The 20,451-nt window shown below is 39.4% G+C and overlaps 1 protein-coding gene across 1 annotated transcript; it reads left to right on the top strand.

Moving 5' to 3' along the window:
- Positions 1–13,943: 13,943 nt before the first annotated feature.
- On the top strand, positions 13,944–14,666 carry LOC108605316 (thioredoxin-related transmembrane protein 4-like). Its single transcript, XM_017994986.1, has one exon. The coding sequence runs from the start codon at positions 13,944–13,946 to the stop codon at positions 14,664–14,666; it is 723 nt and encodes a 240-aa protein (XP_017850475.1).
- The last annotated feature ends 5,785 nt before the right edge of the window (positions 14,667–20,451 follow it).

Here is a 20,451-nt window from a genome sequence, read left to right as displayed (position 1 = left end):
TACATTACGTATACGCAAATATTTAATGCTTGCATTGCAGTTTTAGTTTTGCACTGCAAAAAAATATTTTTCAAAATTATGCAAAACTTAAAAATGTTTTTACAGCCATTTTCTACAAATATAGTAAGCGCTGCTTGAATATATATATAAAATTAAATTATAAAGCACTAACTTTTAGCTTCATTTTCATAATAACACAAACTACGTATACGTAACGCTAAGCTGTTAATGCTTCATTACGCTGCCAACACATTTACTTATTTGTATGCTGCAATAAATATACTGCTAATTAAATTTATTTTGATAAAAAAACATTGCACATACGCCGCGTAGACCAAATATGTTGGCATATAAATAATAAAATGATATACGACGCTGGAATTAGCTTTAACTAAGCTAAGTTTATCAACCGATTTGAGATTTATATAAATTACGTATACGCTGCGTTGGCTTGCGCAAATGTGTTAAGGGCATTTTGCATTTCGTGCCTGGCCTCGTTGCAATTAGGCGCAGCAAATTCAAATCAATACTCAAGTAAAACTCACATTTCTTTTTCAGCGCTTTCTTTGACTGAGGGGAGCGCAGTGGGGTGACGCTTGGCCAGGCGCAGAGCAGGCAAATTGGCCAATGCCAATGGCTGTGTACGTGTTCGGTCAAATAAGCCAGCAACGTGGTCTTTACTCTATTGCAGCAACTGCAACAAGCGAAGACGTTGCCATACGCGCATTGAGTGAAAGAGAGCGACAGAGAGAGAGAGAGAGAGAGAGCGGCAGAACTGAAAACAGGACATGCTCGAGTCGAAGTCAAGTCGAGTCAGTGTTGCTGCAGCTAATGTGATTTTGTACGTTCAATTTGTGAATTGTCTACACACACAGACACACACATAGAACGGACTATGGCATATGCATAACTATGTGGCAATTGAATTTTGCTGGATTCCCATCACTTGCTGTGGCGTTTTACCTTTTCTTTTCGTATTCTATTCTTTGCATTTTGCATTTTGTGCGGACTCTTTGTGTTGCATGCAACAATTTAGTATACAACGCGACTTGTGCGCTGCGCTGCGGCAACAATGCTGTCAGCAACATGATTACTTACACAAAAAGATCGAGTGAGATAGTACTATATATATATATATACGCGCTATATGCTTATGCCTATGTACTCAAAGTCATGCGCTTGCAGCTGCTTCAACTTCTGCTGCTGCAGCTGCATGCAATTGCCAGCTGCTAGTGGCAACTGGCAAGCGGCAGCGACCATAATGTGTGCACTATATGTAAGGCACTATGCCAGACACACACACACACACACGTACGCACACACAGTCAAAAGACACTTGCAGTCCACACAGGAGCGCCTGAACATTTTGAATTAATATTAAGGAAATTTATAATGAACCAAAATTGTCGCTCGTCGTTGCAGCGGCAACTGCTGCATTGTATGCACACACACACACACAGGCACATACATAACGTACGTACGTGTGTGCGAGTACGCTGATCCTAGAGCTTCTCGGCTCTGCTTGTCCAATCTGCCAACGAAGCCCCATTATGGGTAATTTATAATTTGTACATTTCAATGATTACAATGCAAGGCAGTGAACACTCGACTGTCGGCAGCATGCTCAACGGACAGACAGACAGACAGACAGACAGACGTACAGACAGACGTACAGACAGACGCGTATACATATGTGCTATGTGCTATGAGAACATGCCAACATGCACTTCAGACAATTACAAAAAAAAATATACTTACATACATGTGCATGTTACCATGTATATAAATTAATAAATAATATGAAAAATATAAATATGCGCACTGATTGAATAAAGCTATTTAATATTTTAATGCAAATATTTGCTTGTTGGCTGATTAAAGCTTTTATTGTCTTAACTTGGCTGCTGCTTTTCAAGTTAATCAGCAGCAGATATAAAATTGCTTGAGCAATGATCATTATCATTTAATTTAAAAGTTGCAACATAAGCAAGTAATTTAATCAAAGCGACATGCAATTGCTTGACATGACAATGACAATATATAACAAATTATTCTTTATTATGCTTGCTTAGTTAAAATTAAATTAATACAACGCCGAGCTTTTGTATTATCTACAAACACTTCTTTAGTTTATTTCAAATAATTTTTTATGACAAACTTGTATTATTTTTCAACTAATTGTAAGCGTATTTAGCAATTGATTATCACTATTATTTTCTACAATTAATTTAATGACTTAGTTAGCTTTGTTTGTCATTACACTTATAATTTTAATCCTTAGCTTGCAGCTCAGGCAATTGCAACAAGCTTAAGGCAATTTCAAATTTGTTATATTGCTAATCTTTTTATGCCAACAATAGCAATGTAAGCCTCGCACATGCAATTAGTTGAGTTTATTGTATTCCAATTCCAAATAATTACAAGTCAAAGCCAGCAGCAGCAGCCTAAAAAGTCGAACATGCAATTAAATACGCTTGATCGAATTGCAAGCCGATTGATAACAGATTAAGCAACAAATAAGCTTGGCAAGCAGCCATATTTAATATATATATACATTATATTTATATAGACTTGAACTAGAGGCAGACTTAATTGCTTTTAATTGGCCAATTACAAAAAATTTTGCGCTTTGGCAACGAAGTTTCGCACACGTGTGCAAAATTGTAAAATTCAATAAAGTTCAAGCTGCACACACACACACACACACACTGTTGCAACTGCTGTTGAAAATGATTTTATTTTACTTTGCGTGTGTGTGTACAAAAAACATTTTGTGAGTGCTTGTTTACAGTTTTGATATCATTTACTCTTGAAATATTTTTGATCAAAAATTGCTTAAGCACTTGTGTTTAATAATTTAAGCAAAATGCAAAAAAATTTTGTTGTGGCAATGTTTGTGAGCATTGCTGTTGAGCTTGTCAAATAAATAAATGCTGCATGTTGCACAAAAAGGTGGCAAATAATAATAATGAAAATGCCAATGGAAATATTTCGCTGCAGCTCAAATAGTTTTCAAATTGATTTCACAAGTGGTAATCAAACAAGCGGCCAGGCAAGGGGTGAACTCAACTTTATTGAAATGCAGCAGACTGTTGCTGCTGTTGCTGTTGCAAGAACGTTAAAGTCTTGTAAGGCAGGCGACGAGACATTGCATTGGCTGCCACGCAACAAGGTAATCAAATGCAATTGAAAAGTGCAGCGCAAAAAGTTGATCCTTTGCCTGCGCCTGAGACGCGCTCTGGCTTTATATCTAGCTGTGCTTGTATCTGTCTCTGTGTGTGTGGCACGTTGTGCGATTTCCTGTGCAGGCGAATTTAATCAAAAGTTACAATTTCAATTGTCCGCAAGCGGGTCACTCGTGTTGCGTATTAAAAAAGTTGCAGCTCTGCTGCTGCCTTTGGCTGCCAACTGTTGCAAGCTGCGATCAGCGTGTATATGTGGCCTGATTTTAGCTGCTTAGTGGGTCAGTCTTGCTGCAACTTTCGCCAGCTTGAATTTTAAAGCGTTGCCAAGTCAACTCAAACAATCGTTGAAGAGCTTCAGACAGTCGAACAAGCAGCAGCAAATGGCAAACTGTTGTAGACTGTGCCGCTGCCAAAATTGAACATGCCTAGCCTTTATATATGTATGTGTGTGTGCGTGTGTGTGTGCAGTTGACAGAGTTTTGGTTTTTGGGGCTTACCACTTGATTGCGCGACCGCATGCAAAACCAATTTGCCTACGCCCCCAAGGAGCAGCTTAGCTTAGCTACGAACTGAACTGAAGCTTTAATAAAGTATTGAGCGAGCCGCTGCAATTATTAAACAATTTGTGCTGCAATAAATTCTCTAGAGCAAAAGGAAGCTACGTAGAACGCTACGTAAGAGAAATGATTAAAAGGCGAGCCGAAAATGCAAACATAAATGTTGCTAAGGATGCAAACGCAAAAAGCAGCCTGACTGATGACTGACTAGATGGATGGATGACTAGCTAGCTGGGGCAGGGCTGGGCTGGCTGGCTGGCTGGCCATCTGGTCTGCCTGCTCGCTTATTGTTGGCTGAATGAATGGCTAGCAAGCAACACTTGTTGTAATCTAACCCCACACACACACACACACACACACACACTCTGTTGCTGTGTGTGTGAGTGCGACAGAGACCGCGTCCAGTTGTTGGCAAGTGCATGGCTACGATAGAGTTGATGATTTGTGGCGCAAAATGCGCAACTGACAGCGGCGCTTCCGCTTAAAGGAAATTGAAATTCTTATTTTTCGCCAGCGCACAAAATTGTTGACGCATTTACACACTAAAAATATTCGGCGCATAATTAGCAGCAAAACAAAATTATACGCAGCACGCTTTAAATACAAAAAACAAAAAACAGCGCGCGCTGTTTGCAGTTTGCAGTTCGAAGTTCAGTTGCGCAAAATTAGTTAATTAATGAACAAATTGCAGTTTGCGTGTGTGTTAAATTTGCAGCTGCAGCTGCAGCGGCCAAACTGTCTGTCAACTGGCGCCATACAAAATTTGAATTTCGAGTTAGTTGAGTTGTTTAGCTGCGAGCTTTTGTGGTTGCATTTAACTGACATATGTTGATTATAGCGAACGCTGTTGTCTTTCATTAGCTGCCAAATGTTTCGGTTGCACCCCAAAACCTGCAACACCTGCTACACTTTGGTCAGCTGACGATCATTATAATGCTGCTGCCACTGCCACTGCCACTGCCACTGCCACTGCCGCTGCTGCTAATGACGAACTAACGCCGGACGACGACGACGACGACGACGGCCACAAATGTGCGTATGGACGAGCAGCCAAATGTAAAGCAAACGATGTGAAAAAATGCTATTTGCACTGACATTTTAAGCTAAACGCAGTATGCAACGATGCGCCACAACCAACTCTAACTGCAACTCAAATATCCATACCTATGCTATGCACATGCTGCGTATACTTGATATATGGACAAAAGCTCGTGTGGCTGGGCGGAATGTTTTTTGAAATAGTCGCTGACATGCAGGTCATCTAATTGGTTGCATTGCACGCTAGACAGGATATGGCAATCAACGAATGTCCAGCGGCTTATGTGTCGTATACGTGTTGTTGTTATTCTGCTGCTGCTGCTGCTGCTGCTGCCTGCGTGTGCATGTGTTTGTGTGTGTTTGTCGCTTGCAAAATTCTGCTGTGTGTTTCTCTGCCTGCAGACAGATGCTCAACCCTTCTAGCTCCCCTCGCCCCGCCCCGCCCCGCCCCGCCTTACCCTTTGTGCTGCTTTGCTGTGTGCTTCAGTGACAGGCAGCAGCTTAATATTTTTATTTTTATACATATTTTTGCAGCTCGCCCTTGACAAAGGCAAACGACGCTAAGCGACTTACTCACTCCACTGCCACTTGAAGTTAACCCTGGTCAGCAGCCATTACTTGGCTTAAACTCACTTATGGCTATAATAGAAACTAGGCCAACATTTTGACAGCTGCAATTATGAAGCGCGTAGTATTCAAATAAGTTGAGGGCCCAGCACTATATACACTTAGTATTAATCTATATACAAGTTTGCATTTTCAACATCTAAAAGGCATTAGGCTGCTCTCGCTTGCTTTTATCCTTGGCAATTACAAATTTTGCAATGCAATGAAATTTTTTATAAATAAATGAGCCAAGTCAATTAACCAGCCTTGAGCTGCATTTAAATAAAAAGCAAGCAGCTGTTAATATATAAATAGCATTGAAAAAAATTCATTGACAGTCTATAATTATTTGAAACTAGTATTAAACATTAATTAGTTTCTTGCATTTTATTTAAATTAATTGCTTATAAGTTGTTGCATATGCAGTGCATAAATGAATAATAAATTATGCATTAACTTTATATTTATTTTAATTCATAAAGCAAAGTAATTTGTAATAAAAGTTGTACTAAAAGCATTTAATGCGCGCCAAATAAAAGTCAGGCTACCTTTTTGTTCTCATACATAGGTAACTTTTTTCATAAAATGTGATTGAAGTCAGAAAACTTTTGAAACAGTTTAAATTGAATTTAAATTAAACACAAATGTGATAAAAATAGTTTTGAAATTAATTCATGATTGCAATGCAAAGCAGCGAACAATGCAAATAATGAACTTTAAATTAAAAACGTGCAGCTCGCTGTTTATATATTTATCAAGTATACGCAAGCGAGCAAGTGCAAGAGCAACATTGAATTTGAAACTGCATCTGTGGTATATTAAGTCGCCAGATTTGTAGTTCATTCAATGGCATTTTGTTGGCCATTGGCCGTTGGCCATTGGCCGTTGGCCATAAGAACCCGTTTTAATCCCCCTTTGCTGCCAATACGCCAGTGAATATTGAGCAGCTGAAAGGATTTTTGTTTTGTTTCAACTTTGCCTTTTTATGTGTGTGCTATGTGTTTGCTGTGCTATGTGTTTGCATGCCAGGTGCGTAGTTTACCAAAGGGGGGGTGCTATTGATAAATGTTTTAGCGACTGAGCCACTGATGCGCTTGGCTGAAGCTGAGCCGCTGCCCTCAACTGAGCAGCAGCAGCAGCAGCAGCTTGCTGCATATCGATTTGATGTGATTTTCATTAAAAACCCAACACAGGTACCACCAACTAGCAGACCATAAAAATAAAAAAAAAATAAAGTAACAGAAGAAGCGAAGCGACTAGCGAACGATCAATGGCTAAAAGCTGTGCTATGTGCAAACCACGTGACTGGTTTTGCTGCTGGCTTTGCTCGTTGTGGACGCAAAGGGACTGTGGCACGGCCACCAAAAAAAAAAAATAAAAACTCGAAAAATCAGCTTAGCATGGCTACAAAAATGACAAATCGCAATGGCAGGCGAGGGGCGGGAACGGGCGGTGTCGAGCATTAGGCAAATGCAGTAGGAGCAACGCCCAAGGAAATTAAAAGCAAGCAAAACAAATCGCCTGCGAAAGAGTTGAGCGCAAAAAACGTAACAAAAATAATAGTAATAATATTAAAAATACAAAAAAAGTATATATATAAATAAAAATACGCTTGTTGTTGTTGTTGCTGTTGCTGTGGAAATCTGTTTGCTGTTTTCCGTTCGATAAATTTACGCATGATTTATGACCCCGTTAACAAGTAAAAGTCTCAACGTGCGGCCGCCAGCCCAAGCCCACACACAAAATGAAAAATGAATTTCTTCAGTTTTTGTCCAGTTCGAAAATTCGTTGCCCCCCCGCACAAAATGAAGTGGCCCAGGCCCCAGCACGTAAAAACATGCTGGCTCCCGAGTCGTGCTCGCAAGCTTTTCCCTTATTTTATACCATTTTCTTTTTTCTGTTTTCTGTGTTTTGTAGCAGCTTGACGCTTCACGCTTGAGGGGGGCGTAAAGTTTGCCTAATATCAAGTCTAATTTAAAGGCAAACATTTGCTGCAGCGACAAACAAAACGCCCACAACCGAAGCAAAGGGCCAAGTTTAGAGCGCGCCTAAATCGTATCAATAGACCAAAGAGCAGGGCGGCTCTGCTTTAAGCCCACTATGCTCATTAAAAGCTTACACAGCTCAAACTCAAACTCAAGCTCAAAACAATGCACAAGTTGCTTGAAATGTATTAGATTAGTATTACGAATTCAATATTGCGCATACGCAGCTACTTACAATTTATTATACAATTATTTTTTATATATTTTTAATTCAAATTGCTTTTGCATTTATTTAATTTTAAATAATAATTCAAGTCAAAAGCAAATTACGCATACGCCGTATAAGCAGCAAGCAGCTAAGTCAGCATTTTAGCTAGCATTATACAGAATCAATTAAATTATCGATAAACGTTTGTTCTAAGCAACAAACTTTGTTTAGCGTAGAGTAACTTGAAGCTGTTCGCCTGGGGCACAACACCGGCAACTGACGCTTGCTGCAAGCGCTTGCCGCATGCCACTGGCTGCCGCATCAATCATTTTCGGGCTGCGTAACACTAACGCTAACGGTAACGGCAACGGTAACAGCAGGCCCCACGCACAGGAACTGTAACCAGGCTATGGAGACAGATACAGAAACTCGGACGCGTCACGCCGTGACGCTCGAACTCCGAACTACCAAACTCACTCCACCCCACCAAGCCACAGAGCTATGCGTTCCAATGCGTTGAGTTGCGTTGCTTTGCTTTGCTTTGCTTTGCTGTGCTTTGCTTTGTGTTTGGTTCATCTTCATAGTTTTGGCTCGCTGCCTACGCTTTATCATACATATTTTTGTTGATTTTTTTTTTTTGGTTGGTTTTTGGGTTTTCTCTTGCTTTGTGTGCTGGTCGCTTAATCTTTGTAACAGTTTTGCAAAATGATAGCATTTGTGTGGGCCGTGGGCTGACGCCTCAGACCAATTGCCCTGGGATAGAGCATGGAGAGTGGAAGCTGCACGCGTGCTGTTGATGGGCCTACAGCTGCGCCTCGCTCAGCTTTCACTGCCGCTGCTGCTGTTTGTTTGGCTGCTGCTGCTCTGGGGCGGACGCAGTGTCGTTGTCTGGGCACTCAACCGTGTCAGTTACCTGTGGCAAGCTGTTAACTAAGCGTATGGCAAATGTTTGCCAGCAGGAAGACGTTTAACCATGATTATTAAAACAGCAGTAGACCCAGCCCCACCCACTTTCATTCGCAGCACCGCTTAGCCAAACAGCACACGCAACCAGCTGCTGGCAGCGCACACAGTCGCTGAACCCGACTCGAACAATAAAGCCACAGGGGGCATGTCATACTTTTCGCTTTCGCTCTCAACGGCGATTTGGCATCGTTAGCGATACACTCTGCGCCCAGCCCAGCTCAGCCCACCCGCTTCACCCGCTCTCCACCAGCATCAATATTTATGATGTTAGTTTTAAATTAGCAAAGCCAAACAACGCGCTCCCGTTAACGTTAACATTAACGTTCGTACCCATTTTAATTCCCATTGCGTTGCCGCTTTCATTTGTCAAATATGTGAGAAATGCAACCCGTTGAGTCCAACTAAATACAACAAAAAAAATATATATATAAGCAATAAGCTCTCAGCTCCCTGTTGCACATACGCCACGTAAATATGTGTGATCAGCAATTAGAGCTAGAACATTAGACAGTCTACGAATTGAGACTAAATTGAGTCTTGGCTGCAATTGAAATAAATTAGCTAGCGAGCTGTTAAATTAAAGCTGCAATTATGCAACAATTATAAAGCATTAATTTTGAATATATTGCATATTTTATTTTGCATTCATTTACTTTTTAAATTTAAAACAACATTTTGCTTGTCATAAATTCTCAAATTGAATTGAATAAACTTTTTAAAATGCAATTCATTTTACATATATTTTCTTAATAGTTGCGGCTTTAGCTCTTAGTTTTTGCTTTATAATAATTATAATACATCTAAGCTTTTTATATCAAATTAGCGAACAATTTTGCTTCAATGTTGTTGCTGAAATGCTTCAAGCTGCTGCATTGCTTGTTTTTTTTTTTTGTATTATATGTATGTTATATTTTGATATTGTATTATAATAACAAACAATATAATATTTTGCATATTTTACTTGCCACTTTCTTTGTTCAAACAACAAGTTTGCTTAGCTTATGGATTTTTTTCATATTAAGTCCAAGCGCTCGCATTTATTGTTGTCGACAGCTTCAAATTAAGTCTCGAACATATGTTTGTATGCTATTGATAAGCAGCTATAAAGGTGAAAAGCAATTTATTAGACATGTTCAAGCCATTAAGCTTGCCTGATTTGCTATAAAAATAGACAAAAGCAAAAATAAATATTACATAAGCTCTTTGGCCAAAGTGCGAGCGTAGCTACCTAGCAATATACATATATCATCACACACACACACACACACACATACACACAGACTACTGTGTATGGAGTAAGGTCTACAATTTAAGTTTAGTGAAACTGCGAACTAGAAATGGCTTTGGCTTTGGCTTTGGCTTTGGCAGTTAACATTTTGTGGATGTTGCGGTCAAAGTCAACTAGGCTGACCACTAAACTGAGAGCTGCAAACAGCCAAAACAATTTTTACTTTAATGACTCTGACTTTTTCAAATAATTTATATACATACATATATATATATATATATATATTTTTTTTGTCTATCTGTATATGTTGCCATCTCGTTTTCGCAATTGTTTGTGCGGTTCCCCCAAACCATTTGGGTTATTGATACGTTTGCGATGCGCACCACAAATCACAAGCCAATTAAATGGACAGTCGAGGTTCAATTAAAGCTACACACATAGAGAGCAAGCTAACGTTGTAGTTGTAGCTGAAGCATGTGGCGACACTGCTGGCCAAGCAGTGGAAAACTTTGCAGCTGCCTCGCAAAACTTTTGGACGTCGCTTTGTCGCTGCTCGACAAATAAAGCTGCAGCAAAGTTGAGCGAAGGCAACGGCAACGGCAACGGCGTTGCGACGTGACTGTTGCCGAACGTGACTGCAGAAATTGCAAGTGTACACACACACACATGCGCATACTCACAAAATAAATGCACACGTATATCAGACGCTGATAATAACCGTGAATTGTGCACAGGAAGCAATACAGCAACTGCTATAATCAAATCAACATCAGTGCATATATCCTTAAGCAGTCTATAAACGAAAGCTGCCCAGCCGTAAGCCGCTCCCCCTCTCTTTCACACACTCCTGCTGCTGCTGCTTCTTACTCGCAGCATGCTGTCAATCACTTTGACAGTGCTCGGTATGCTAACATACAAATATTTTTTGTTGCCAGCGAAGTGGTGGAGAAAAAAGCGATTACACTATGCAACAAAATTGAAATTTTGAAATATAGAATTAAATCAAAATAATGTGACTTTAATACAAATAAACGCACAACATTTTTTATAGCTCAAAGTATTTGTAAATAGTCATTTATTTTATTGGAAATGTTTTGTTTTATTTTTGGCTTACTTTCAATCAATTCCAACATATTTAACAATTTGATTTTGACTTGACATAATTGCAAACAAAATAATAAATAGCTTGCCAAATTATTATTATTTTATTAATGAAAATCTACACATAATTTTTTAAGTAGCGCAGAACTTCTTGAGCAAACGCGAAATTATTTCTGCTCCATTATTTTTTCATTTCTTTATTTGCTTAATCATTTGATTGTGCGTAATTAATTGTTATTCAATCAGTTCGCTCACCTTCGATAGGAAAGTGGTTCAAAGTAGCAATGAAAACAATTAGTTATCATTAGCAGCTATGTTTTCACTTTTCGCACTGCGAAACAATCAAGTATATATCAAGTGTGCGCAAACTTTTATTTTCAACTGTCAGTCGCAGTATCAATGCGAGTTAAAAGCGTTGTTTGATTTTCATTTCAGGTTTTTATTTGGGTTAAGTAATATTGATAGCTCTGTGTGCAGCTTACAATAAATACTTTCAACTTGCCGTTCAAGCGTCTCCTCACCGCTCTCCAAACGAAACGAAAGTCTGTCAGAGAAACTTGCTGCTCGCAAAAGACGCATTTAAAATGTAAAATGAACTATTTCAACATTTGCTAGTTGCTGCTTGTTCTTTTTGTACAACAATTTTTTGTTGTTGTTATTGCGAAAAATTTAGACAGTTTTTGAACAGCTCCCAAAGTCAACGATGCCGAGAGCGGCAGCAGCACCAGCAGCAGCAGTTGACGCTGGCATCGAAGCTGGCGCTTAAAAGCGTAAAATTCATGGAGTTTATATAAAGTTTGTTGTAACAGAAAACGTTGAACTTTTTGATGTTTTATTAATTAACTTTTTGCATTTTACGCTCGGAGTTTGGGGCCGAAACTAAGGTAAAGGCAGTGCAATAGTTTTTATATATATAAAGTCTATATATTATATATATATAGAGCAAGCGTGTGGTTAAAACTTTGATGCATTTTTACTGACGTACGGCACACACACACACACTCACACAATTTACACTTAGTTACTTGGCAGCGTATTAAAATATTTATGTTAGTGGAATGCAGGCCAGTTGGCATGATTGTGCAACTTTTTTAGCACTGCTTGCTCGTTTTTTATGCCACACGTTGTTGCTGCTGCTGTGTTGCACTCCAAAATGCTTGGCAAGTACTTTCGCCATCTTTCAACTAATTGCTCGTAAAATGTGCAAAGCCCAGCACACGCACAAGAAAGAGAAAGAGAGAGAGAGAGAGAGAGAGAGTGCGGAGGGGGGCAGCTGCTAGAAGTTTTTATCAAACAGCAAATTGCAGGCAAACAAAGCAAGTAAATAAAAATTATTGTAAATATATTGCGCATACGCACAATGGCTCGGTCGCTCGGTCGCTATGCGCAAGCCAAGCCAAGCAAGCACGCGTGCTCATTAATATATTATTGAGTTGAGTGCAGATGAAGCTAGAAAAGCTGCTGCCAACAAAGCGGCAGCGACTTCATTATAAATCTTCGAAAATATGCTATAAATAATGCAAACAATTTGCGGAGCACAGCCCAAAATGCTATACAAAAGCACAAAAAACAAGCGCGCACACACGCACACACACACGCATACATATGTAGGCGCTAAAGCTGCAAAGCACAAAGAAACAAAACGAAAATATAGCAAACAACAAATGCAGAAAATTGCGCTATTGGCCGCCAAAGCAACAAAGCGAAAACAACAAAAGCGGCGGCGGCAAAAGTCAAAAGAAAGCCTATAAAAAACAGCAAAAACAAACAAACAAAATCATATATATACCCCTAACTGAACAATGGCATTGAAATTAAATGAATTTTCGGCATTGAGCGGCGGCGGCGGCTTTGATATTTTTCAAAAGTAATACAAATAAAGCAAGTGCAAAAAAGTGTAGCATAACTTTAAGCGCATAAATTTTTTTGTATGAACGAATGAATGTTCTAAGCTCCCCAGAGTCTCAATATATGTAGCTAAGCTTCGATTACAAAGCAGCGGCAGCCGACTCCAGCTCCTTGCATAGGATCAGCTTGCTTTAGTTGGCGCATTTGCTTTTGCTTAACAACAACAACAACAACAACAACAATAACAAGAGGCAAAGCGAAAACTTGAATTTTGGTGCGGTAATAAAAAAAATGTTTTGCGCTTGCTTTGCGTTGAATTAACAGACACCGAGCAGCAGCAGCAGCAGGAAAAACAGTCAAGTGGCAGCAACAGCAGCGGCAGTGTTGTTTGTGTTTGTGGCAGTGGCAGTGGCATATACGGGGAGCTTAACGACACAACAAACGCGCGCACCAGGCACGAGTACAAAAGTACAATAAAATTGCATACGAAATCAGTTTACTGCAGACGAAAAAATTAAATTAATGAAGAGAAATGGTAATAAAACGTTAGTCACGTGTATCTGCCCCAACAGCTACAGCCAACCCCCCACCACACCAACAACTTTTCCACTGCTACACTATGGACGGCGTTATAAACACCAAAGCGCAGACACTACACTGCGCGAGGCCATGAAGCCATCATAGGCGCATAAGCTAACGCTGACGCTGACGCTGAGGCTGTAGCATCTTATTCAAATTACGCTCTAAACTGAGTTGGCAAATCAAGTTGCAAGTTGTGCATGGCGAAGCCAACAAAAGCAAATGAAGTTGGCAATTTGAGTTGCCTGTCCGTGCGAATAAACTGCAAGCAGCAAGATCCACTCTAATCCATCAGACTTCAATCAACTGCATCACTGTTGGGTGCGGCTTTATATTTCTGTCTCAGTCACTCGAGATCAAACATTCTTAGTTTTCAATTTCAACATCAGCAGCAACAGGATTATTAGCAATGTGCGCTTGAGCTGTTAATTCGATTGGCACACAAGTCACTACCACAGGCCTTAAGCCTTGCCTTATGTTAATTAAATTTCAAAAAGTCTTGAGTTTTGTTTGCTGTTTACTTATAATTTTATATTTAATAAATAGTTAAACATAAAATTTGATTTTTCTATCAAAGTGTGCATTTGGCATTTGCTTGTGTCAAACTATTGGCACCTCGATTTTGTCAATTTACAAGCAACAATGAATATTAAAATAATATTTTTATTAAGTGCATTGTGCTTGGCCCACAGCAGCGCAAGCCGAGCCGAGGACCAATGCCAGCTAAGCGAGCGCACAAAATCAAATAAATATACGCAACTCGATGATGATTGCTGGGAACTCTTGCTGAAGGGCGAATGGCTGGTGGGCTTCTGTGCTCCATTCATCATTCCCTGTGTGACGTTCGATCGCGTGTGGACGCAGCTGGCCGTGGAGCTGCAGCGGGAGAACTGCAGCGTGCTGGTGGCCAGCATGAAGCCGGAGTACACGGAGATTGTGATCAGACGCTACTCGCTGAGCAAGCTGCCCAGCATATTGCATGTGAAGAACGGGGTCTTTCGCCTCCTGCCAGTGTCCTATGACTTGCAGGAGCTGAAGCAGCTGGCCTATTGGAAATGGAACGCTACGAAGCCGCTGCCGTACTGGCAGGATCCGAAGGGACTCGTCATCAGCGCCTACATTGCCTACATCAAGGCCATTGAGCACATCTACTATGCGGACTGGTGCACCATGGACTACGAGCGCGTCACTTGGCTGGTGCGCTTTGCCGTCCTGCTGTTCTGCTGCATGTTGCTTACTCTCATATGCAATGGCCTTGGCTATCTTTGGTGTAAGTGCGCTGCGGCCAGGAAGGCCAAGAAATTTCTGCCCAAGCAGTCGTCGCTAGTTGTGGAGCAGCCTGGCGAGCCAATCATTTGGATTTGAATTGATAATGTTGCCATCTTGTACAGCAAATTAATGAAATCCATATTTAGTGAATTATATTTTTTTGGCATATAAATTTGTTCAATGATGTTAAATAGTTAACTGCATTATCACGCAGCTAAATTCATTAATAAATAAATACGCAATATTATTCATAAAGTTTTAAAAATTAAAAAGCAAAGTGCGCCTAATACTTTAAAATAACTTAAAAAAAACCTTAAGCTATTTGTTAAAGACTTAAGTTTAGAAGATTCTAGAACTAAAGCTGAAATGCTCGAAAGTGTTTTAAGAAAAATTGTTTGATATTTCTTAAACTTTTCTTTATACTATAGGCTAAAAGTCGAGCTTAAGTCCAACAAATATAACGACTGTCTGTTATTTTTTTAAATTTTGTAAGCTGGGTAACTGGTAACTAACATCTGGTAACTCATCAGCCTTTGGCATCAGCGTAACCTTCGGAATGAGTTCGTCATAAACAAATCAGTCCAAAGATATTCACCGAATAGAAAAGAAGAAATGAAAGAGCGTTAAATGTGTTAAAAATGCAAATGTTGCTGCATTTTGGCCACAAGCGTTTGCATCCTGCAAATAATTAAATAAATCAGTTGTGTGAATCCTTCGTCTATTTATTGTATGCTGTTCATTTTATTAATGTTATATGCCCATGCTCATTGCATCTGCGAAGCCTGCAGCTCATGTAGGGAATAAAATATTTTTCAAAGAAAATCAAATCGCAAATTTTATTGTTGTGTAAAAATGAATTACTAACAATTGTTATATTTAAGAGCTATTTTTATTAATTTAAATTAACTAAGCTTTGTGCTTTGACTTTGACAATTTATTTGTTGAGTTTGCCTATGCCAAAACAAATTGTGATTAAAGTCGCTAAGCTATCAGCTGAGATTTATTTAGTTTAATCAATTCGAAGCCACTTTAGCCGCAATTAAGCCAATCAAGCTGCTGTAACGCACAAATTAATAAATAAATATTAGCTTTGACCACTTTTATAGATTACAATATTTAAAGCCAATTTAAACGATTACGAGCTAATTAATGAGCGCGCTTTAAACGCGCGTTAATTATGTCTACAAGGCAAATGAAACACACACACACAGACACAGACACACGCATACATATGTATGTTTGTTTGTGTTTTTCATGCTTGCTAATAAACTAATAATTTTTGTTGTTGTAAACAGTTGCTGAGCTGCTTATCGTTTACATAAATGAAACACAATTGGCCATATGGAAATACAGGGCGGGAGTGGGCGTGGGCGTGTGACTGGGTGTGCGTCTCAAATTTCCACTGTTTACACCACAAATATGGCTCAAAAGCAAATCAAGCATAATCAAATTATTTCCACTCGATTGCTGTTTATTGATAAATTATACCACATACAATATTTTGATAACATCAATTATAGTCGCAAATGGCAGCTGCAGTGACGAGAGAACATTACCCCAACTCCAAGCCGCAAACAGAACACAAAAAAAAAAAGAAAAGCTAACCTTAGGCCAGTAAGCCAGAAGAAATTACGTATACGGCATGTATAACTAAATAGCACGACAATTGAGCGAACAATTTGTGTGTGTGTGTGTGTGTGTGTGTTATACGCGCAATAAATATTTATCGGATTGTTTTTAGCGATAACTACGTTATATACTAGCTCTATATATATATGTACATGCTATTTATATATTAAATTTGCATGCTTTTCATTTGGGTCACACACATGCGCATGCTATGCAAATACCTTAATAAATGTTATGGTAATTTTGCAATATTTTCTTTTTTTCTGCCGGATATGCATTTTTTTTTTATCTGCGCTTATCAACAATTATTTGATTATAGTCACGCTCTATTGTGCGGCAGCAGCAGCGATGGCAACGGCAGCTAAAATGCAAAAACTATAGTTCATTAAACACTGCATTAATCCGAAAGGCTTATGCGTTATCAGCGTTTCAAAAAAAGGCACATAAAGAAAGGTCAGCAATGCACAGCATGCGTATACGTAATTTTCAGCAGCAACTTAAGCCAAGTAAACGTTTTTGCTGACAGGCGCAGGCACTTTCTGTGTGTGTGTGTGTGTGTGTGTGTGTGATAAGCTAGTGCAACTGCTGTGGCGGCCATAAAAACTTGTGCAAATATATAAAAATAAACAAGCTATTGCAAAACTTGTGTGCGTATGCGTAATATTTGTATGCCACAACTTGTAGCAGGCTCTCTCTCTCAAATGCCAGTTAATAAGCTTGTAGCAATAAACAAACAAACAGACAGACGGACGGACCGACAAGCCAGCATTTGTAGTTTTATGTGACTTTAATTTTGTTTATTTGTGTGCGTGTTGTTTAGGGGCGTCGTCGCCCCATATACCTATGAAAGAGCGATTTGTTGTAGCCCCATGTGTTTTTATGTTTGGCCACAATTGATTTGTAATCTTGGGTAAACAGGATTTAACAGATTAGACGTGTAACAAGCGACCGATAATCACACAACACGCACCCAAAATACACAACACAGCGTGCGAGCGAGATAGAGAGAGAGAGCGAGAGAGCGAGCGCGCAGCTACACGTGTCTGCGTAGCTCTTCAATTTTGGCTGCCTTCGTTTTGTTTTTTTTTTTTCTTTCTGTTTTTGCTTTATTTACGCACACACAAATAAAGATAGAAAGGACAGCGACAGAGCGAGAGAGAGAGAGAGAGAGAGCGAGAGATTGTATGATTGATACTTAATGCCGCTTTTAACGTCGTTAGGATATTGTGTTGTCCTGACTGGGCATACATAGCTCTAATCGCCAGCTTTACTGGTATTTCTTTGGCTTTTGTTTGGCTTACAGCTCTGGCTGCCAATTAGCCGCCTAACGAGTGAGAACTAAACGCATAAAAAATGTCGCCACTCGTCTCGCTCGCTGCTTCTCTCTTTCTCTCTCTTATTGCTATTGCAATCTGTAGCTTTATCGCGCTGGCCTACAGTTTGCATTTGTCCATGTTAATTGATGATGAGCACTCATTTAGCAGCAGTCAGTCAGTCAGTCAATTGGTCAGTCGACTGAGCGAGCGACCTTTCGTTTAATTTATGTCAATGCCTCATTTTGATAACTACCACACACACACGCAAATTTATGCAGGCAAACACACGGCAGTTTGCCTCTAATGTAGCGGCAACCTGGCATATGCATTTAAATCCATTCAAATTGCCATTAGTACATACCATTAGCAATTTAGATTATGGCCGTGAGCTACTAATTGAAAATTTATTTGTCTACCGAAATAGGCACAGCATTATTTTTACTTTCATTGCCACAACGTAAATTTAATTGCCTTCGAGTAATAGCTGTTATAATTAAGCATTCACGATAAGCAAGTCGACAAGCTTAGTAGATAAAAATTAGTTCAATAGCAATCAAAGTTATAATGAATTGCATAGCAGTTCAATAATTGCAAAAGGAACTGTCTGCAAATTTAGTACAAAATTAATATTAATTTTAGTATAATAGTAATTATATAGCTTACGTATTGTTGATAATAGCAGATTGTAAATAAGAGCAAACAAATATTTTTTATTTATTTAATGTCGACTGAAAGCGCATAAATTTAACAAATATTTAAATGAAGTATACAAATGTTTATTATATTTATTATTGTAATATTCGTTTGCTGCAATGCTGAGTGCATAATTGTCTTTAAATTAGCTGCAGGCCGTTTTGCTCTCATGCTCAGTTGCTGCCCGCCAAATCGCCCAACGTACGATAGACGCTCGCTCCACGTCGACGCTCGTTCGGCCGCCGCTTAGAGCGATCGAATGCATATGCTCTCGCTCGCTCCGACAGCACTTAAGCTGATTACAAGCATTGGCTGTCGCTCACGCTCAAGCGAGACGCTTACGCTCTCTCTCACCTTGCACTGCGATCAATTTCTGTGGGAAGTCGTGCTGAAACTGTGGGCGCGTCCACATGCAGTGAAGTGGGTGGGTGAGTTGTAATAATTAATAATTTCATTATATTTAACAGCAATCGGTTGAGTTGCAGACATTAAATAAAATGTTTTTATTTGACAGTTTAATTGCTTGGCAGTAATAATAAGTATTATAATTTAATTCAATAATTTGCATAATAAATTAATAACAAATAACAAATAAATTACTCAGCTGATATGTATGAACAATATATAAACAAATAGCTGCTGCAAATTATTTGTCAAACTAAACAAACTATATAGCATAATATATAATAAAGCAAATATATATTTATGATTAACAAGTCAGCCGATTTGTATATATATATATATTGTAATTATTTTAATTTTATTTTTGCATTTAATATATTTATATTTTTATTTAAATTTGTATTGCTTTGACGCACGCCCATATAAGTATGCTATGAATAAAAAAAAACTCATTAACTTTGTCATACGAAATTGCGGCTGCATTCAAATAGGTATGTATTAAATAGTATTGCTTTGTTCAATATATAATTGGAAGGAAGCGCAGGAAAATGTGTTTAGTTGACATTAAAGCGGATGCGAAGCGCGCCCGCGTACCTTAAAAACGGAAATAGCAGCTGGCCAGCAGTTCGACAACAAGGATATAAACACTGGCGAGCGAGGCCCATAAGCGCTGCTATAATCACTTCAATCACGTTTGCATAATTGTTCAATTATGAAGCAATTACTGCAAGCCGAAAGCTTCGTGCTAGCATGCGCAATATTGTTGTTGTCGCTTTTGTTGTTGCCGCTGCAGTCGCAGTTGCAGTTGCAGTTAGCCCAACGTCCATTGGGCCGTGGCTGTTATCAGTAATATGCCAAAAACCAAACCAAAAACGGTTGCCAGGCGGTTGCCACCAAAAATCAGCAGACGGTTGCCAATTGCCAATTGCTTCACTACCCACACACCCCCCCAACACCAAACAGTCGAGCAGCAGCCTGTGCGCTGTCTCGCTTGCAACTCATGCAACTTGCAATAGTCCCACGCAAACTTTGCTGCTGCTGCTGCTGCTGCGTGCGTGTGGCGATGTGTCATATTAATTAAGCGTTTGATTACCAGCCACACGTCGTTGCTGCCCAAATTTTCTGCGACATACGAACCTCAAATAAATGTATATATAGCTATGTAGGTATACATCATCCACTTACAGTTGCATGCATACGCACTGAAGCCGTAATTGGAGTCACACACACACGAGAGAGAGAGAGAGAGAGAGACGCTGTCGATAATTGCCTGAAATTTTTATTGCTGCTGCTGCTGCTGCCAAAGGGTAGCTCAAATTATAGCGAACGCTGATGGCTTAATTCACTAAATAAACTGCGCTCAATCAGCAAGCTGCGCAATAGAATTATAGCCCATTGACAATCGAATTAACCAGTGCATAAATATATAAAGTATACGTCGCATTGGCAAATTAAGCTGTTAGCTCTACGCTTTAAGCTCAAACTCAAGTTATTTGCTGTCTGTAAGTAACCCACTTAGGCAAATGTTCACAGCTAGACCAGAAAACTCTAAAACATATAACTTGACTTATGTGCAGGAAATTCGTTATGCGCGACAAAAACCATAAAAAGCGAAAACCCAAGAGCAACAAAAACAATTGCAAAATAGCGAATCTAAGCGCGACAAAACACGCCCAGCTAAGACATAGAAATGGAAATTCGTATAAATTGGGCAACTACGAGCTGGAACTTGTAGCTGCTACTGTGACTACAACTGTGACTGTGACTGTGACTGGGCGTTGCAGTGCGCGAAAATAAATAAAAACGTAATAAATAGAAACCCCCTTCTTTATGTTTGTCGC

Source organism: Drosophila busckii, chromosome X, assembly GCF_011750605.1.
Source record: "Drosophila busckii strain San Diego stock center, stock number 13000-0081.31 chromosome X, ASM1175060v1, whole genome shotgun sequence".
Lineage (NCBI taxonomy): Eukaryota > Metazoa > Arthropoda > Insecta > Diptera > Drosophilidae > Drosophila > Drosophila busckii.
Note: the sequence above shows the minus strand (reverse complement) of the source record. Positions and strands in the feature narration are given on the sequence as shown.

Coding starts and splice junctions, on each gene's coding strand:
- LOC108605316 (XM_017994986.1), top strand. CDS start 13,944: ATGAATATTAAAATAATATTTTTATTAAGTGCATTGTGCTTGGCCCAC.